Source organism: Eimeria mitis, genomic scaffold (genome assembly GCF_000499745.2).
Source record: "Eimeria mitis Houghton genomic scaffold, Emh_scaff1261, whole genome shotgun sequence".
NCBI classification, from domain to species: Eukaryota; Apicomplexa; class Conoidasida; order Eucoccidiorida; family Eimeriidae; genus Eimeria; species Eimeria mitis.
Genome location: NW_013568483.1, coordinates 7,509 through 7,780, shown reverse-complemented (window position 1 = coordinate 7,780; position 272 = coordinate 7,509). Strand labels below are relative to the sequence as shown.

The window sequence follows — 272 nt, the reverse complement described above, 5'->3', positions numbered from 1 at the left end:
TTTCTGCCAGCCCTCATCGAGTTGCTGCTGCAGCGAAGCAGCAGAAGCAGCAGGACGGCTGCTGGAATGCAGCAACTGCTCCTCCTCCTCCTGCTGATAACGATGATGGTGATGATGCGAACGGCGGTGACGCCGGCTGCCTTTGCTGCTGCTGCTGCTGCTGCTGCTGCTGCTGTGTTTGCTTTTTGTTTTTGTTGTATATACTGCTGCTGCTGTGTCTGCTGCAGCGTAAGGAGGGAGGGGGGCATAGGGTTGAGGGTATCCGTCACCAG

The 272-nt window shown here is 57.0% G+C and overlaps 1 protein-coding gene across 1 annotated transcript in view; it reads right to left on the bottom strand.

The window, feature by feature from the left end:
• The window catches only part of EMH_0033200 (uncharacterized protein), a gene marked incomplete at both ends in the record, with an annotated part of 5,532 nt that overhangs the window by 4,119 nt on the left and 1,141 nt on the right, over positions 1-272 (bottom strand). Inside the window, one exon of the mRNA XM_013494722.1 lies at positions 3-272. Coding sequence (XP_013350176.1) covers positions 3-272 — 270 coding nt within the window. The remainder of the gene's footprint in view (positions 1-2) is intronic.